The 3,921-nt window shown below is 37.7% G+C and overlaps 1 protein-coding gene across 1 annotated transcript; it reads right to left on the reverse strand.

The window, feature by feature from the left end:
- LOC127338543 (small polypeptide DEVIL 4-like) lies at nucleotides 1-445 on the reverse strand. Its single transcript, XM_051364612.2, has one exon. The coding sequence runs from the start codon at nucleotides 370-372 to the stop codon at nucleotides 208-210; it is 165 nt and encodes a 54-aa protein (XP_051220572.1). The 5' UTR covers nucleotides 373-445; the 3' UTR covers nucleotides 1-207.
- Nucleotides 446-3,921: the final 3,476 nt, after the last annotated feature.

Here is a 3,921-nt window from a genome sequence, read left to right on the forward strand (position 1 = left end):
CCGTAATATCCAGATATTGCATTTCTGATCTACCAAGTGCACAGCAAGAATGTCAAGCTTTCTCGCCAAAAAAGTCTACATCTAACAATGGTTCCCTCAGTATACACATCAAAAGAATGTCAAGACCTAACTCCGAAGCCTGAAAATTAATGGAAACCAGAGCAAAACTAGAGTCTTGGACTTGAGCCGAAATCATCGATCAGTAATCTAGTCGTGGTGGCAGAGCAGCATGACCACGCATCGCCGGATGATGTACAGCCTCGCCTTGTGCTCTCTCAGCACCCTGCCGAGGCCCCCTCTCTGCTTGCCTTGGATCCTTGGCTTGCTCATCCTGACTGAACAATCAAGCGATTTCTCTTCAGGATACGACATGCTCTGTATGTCTGTGGCCTGTGGAGTCTTGAGTCTCGAAATGTTTCTGTTTTGTGTGCTTAGTCACATAGCATTTAGTGTGCTTATATAGCGGAGGAGTCCCGGATCACCGGCTCTCTTGACTAGTTGAAGCTTGCAACAACATATTCCATTTTTCTAGATGTTATCATGTGGCACATCTTTTTTTCCAGAAAAATAGTACGCCACTTCTCTGGAGACGGCAGTTTCGATTCCACATGCACATGGCACAGTTTGACAACTTGCACGAACTTTGATGTAAGAGACTTTGGGGGCAATGCCTCCAAAACTTGTGGACCATGTAGTGTCTCATTAGTCGTTCCGATTCCAGTGATATCTCGCTGGGAGTGAGCTATCTCCCACTGGGATTTTCTTAGACACATCTATGGATTCGCTGCTAAACATTCCTACTATATATTGGCATCCACTTGATTTAGTTTGTCTAGCCCCGGGCATACATATCTCAGTATATGTTCTCAGTTTGATGAGTTGAGATCCTAAGATTCCCCTAGACAATGGTACCAAGGCTAAGTCAAGTCATCTCTGTTCTCTTTGTGTTTATAATTTGCATTGGGTTGTTTTCTGTGCTTATCATTTGCATTGAGTTGTGCAGACATGTGCATATCACAGTAGATTGAACTTTACTTAAAACTACTATAAGTAGAGGCTGAATGCATTTCACATTTTGTTTTTCCAAAAGGATGGAACGAAGCACTGAGAAAGGGAAATACAAGTTGTGACCATGGAAACACCACGGCACTGTATTTGTATATATCAGACAATACATCATGTAAGGTCAAAACTTGGAAATTGGAATCCTTCATCAGAGAATCAGCCGTTGAAAATTAGAGAGGTTTTCAATTGCAAACACTTATCTTTTCTTTCAAGGTTAAATGCTTTGACTATGATAACTTAAGGAACCTAGGTAATTTTGATTGCACCAAACGCTACCCATTGTTTGACTACTATTTTTAAAGCACATCTTTGCACCTTTTGATCTGCCAACGTTAACTTTTGTGGCCACCAAGGTTTCAGTCAATTGGCTGGCGCGCCAATATAGCAAATTTTCTGCCTTTACAAGTAATTCCACTTTTTGGTTTGTTATATAGTAACGTCGACGTGATCTAGTAGCCAATCAACACAACTAGAAGATAGTAAGAAGTTGGAAAATATGTCTGGTTGGCATTCAACAAGTGTATGTGGAAACTAAATTTAGAGGAATAAAAAGGGAAGAACAAAATATTGTAAAGAGAAAGGAATTTTTGTGAACACAAATTTTGGAAAAATGAAGAAATAAGTAGGAGACATTAAGAAAGTTTGAACTACTACTTGTATGCCAAAAAATGCACCAGATATTCCGGAAACTTCTCTACTTTCTCTTTTAAGTTATTATTACTTCAATCATTCTTATTTTTGGTAAAATGAATATGTAAAATATAATGTTATGGATAAAAACATGTTACAAGAGAATTATTAAATTTTAGAGGATTATCACAAGATGGAATTTCAGGAATTTGTAGAAGCAAATCAGAAGAAAGGGGGATCGAAGAAAATATGCATGCCAATTACAATATATGTTAGTATGGCTAAGGGATGAAAATGCATCATATGCAGCATTTATATTTCATTTTACATATTTTTGTAATTCATAATTTTCTCTTAACTTTATAGCTTGTTTAATTTTTTGCTGACTTGTGTTTCTATATATATTTTTGGTTCTCAAGAGTAACAGGTTTCCTAGTTTTTCTAATTTATTTGATTTGTTTCTTATAGAGTTTTCTCACTTCTATGAATTATTTTGTTGAGTATGCCAAATGGTTTACCGTATGTGTAAAAGCCGTCGCCATGGAGATATATAAGCCAAAGAATCAAATATTTGTTGAGTATACAAGCAAAGTTTATTCTGTATTAAAGTTTAGGAACAATGTTAAAATTCAAAGATAATATATACAGAAAGTAGTCTTTCTTATTACTAACAGGACTTAGTACTACAAAAGGTCATTTAATAAATTGATCGTGTATTTTTAGGATTTAATATATGGAGTCTATATCTCATTGAGGACAAAGATGAAAACTTAGGCGGTGACTACATGACTGACATATCCAACACGACCGGGTGGTTACATATATACCACACTCTATATAGCAAAATATGAGATGCTCATAAGCCCAATCCTAAACTATTCCAGATTTTTGTGGCAAAACCTTCCATGCAAAACTCATTATAATAAAGGAGCACAACACTGTATATCGCATATTTCTTTAGCTTGTGCTCCTCCTGAAGTCACATTTTTTGGGATTGAACACGATAAAATATTTTTTTTGTTCGGATATGGGAAATATATCGTGGGCGATTAAACCGTAGCCTCGATTATTCTCTTCCTTTGATCCGATATGAAACCTTCTCGTTATTCTGACATGGACTATTTCTGGACACAGGTCGATATACTAGAAAATAAATTAATTGTCAACAACTATTATAATCAGTTAGACACACATGTGAATGATCAGTAGTATCCACACAGCAAACGTGCGAGTAAAAGTGAGTACCCTTAAGTAATATCCAGATAATTCATTATAATTTATCAAATGCGCTACAAGAATGTCAGCATTTCTCACACACTAAAAACAAGAATGCTGAAACCTAGCAAATATCTGCTCGGTAAACAACTAAACACATCAAAGACCAGGCATATTTCCTCCATTTTGAAAAGAAGAATGTATGCACATCAAAGAATTGTTAAGACCTACACACTCTGAATTCTGAAACAGATAGATACCAGAACAGAATTGGGGTCTGTTTACTCGAACAAAGGCCCACTGATCACAGATTAGTCGTGGTGACAAAGAAGCATGACGAAGCATCGCCGGATGATGTAGAGCCTCGCCTTGTGCTCTCTCATAATTCTTCCAATGAACATAATCTGGCTTGTCCTCGCAGTAGATTGCGTTTTGCTTAATGCTATCAGCTCAAGCTCCATGAATTTCACATTTTCTGTTTAAATAAAAGGAAGAGATTCCAATTTTTGTGACCACTTGTGGCGGATTATGCCTGCGATTTTCTGGAAATAGCATCGCATTCTTATCGGGCATAGACAATATTGAAAATTCAGAGGAGATTAGTTGTTAATTGGCTCTCCAAGAAAAGTATGTGTATTGTGTTTTTTTCTTTTCAATAAAAACATGGCTGTGTGCAACTATTGATGCAGATGTAGGGATTCGTAGCATAGAAAACACAAATTTTCCTACCGCAAAAACGAATAACAAGCCAAGATCTAATCTAGTAGATGGTAGCAACGAGGTGAAGATCAACATACCCTCGAAGATCGCTAAGCGTTAACGAGATAAATCTAGTGGTGGATGTAGTCGATCACTTGCCGCTTTCAAAAGCGCGTAGAAGATCTTGACGGTGCCACAATCAGGTAGCACCTTCGCACTCAGTCACACGTACGGTGTTGATGACGACGTCCTTCTCCCCGTTCCAGCGGGCAGCGGATGTAGTAGATTCTCCTCGGAATCCCGCCAGCACGA

The sequence above is a fragment of the Lolium perenne genome, chromosome 3 (genome assembly GCF_019359855.2).
Source record: "Lolium perenne isolate Kyuss_39 chromosome 3, Kyuss_2.0, whole genome shotgun sequence".
In the NCBI taxonomy this organism is placed as follows: domain Eukaryota; kingdom Viridiplantae; phylum Streptophyta; class Magnoliopsida; order Poales; family Poaceae; genus Lolium; species Lolium perenne.

What these genes read in the sequence shown, in the direction of transcription:
- LOC127338543 (XM_051364612.2), bottom strand. Translation starts at nt 372, where the DNA reads ATGTCGTATCCTGAAGAGAAATCGCTTGATTGTTCAGTCAGGATGAGC.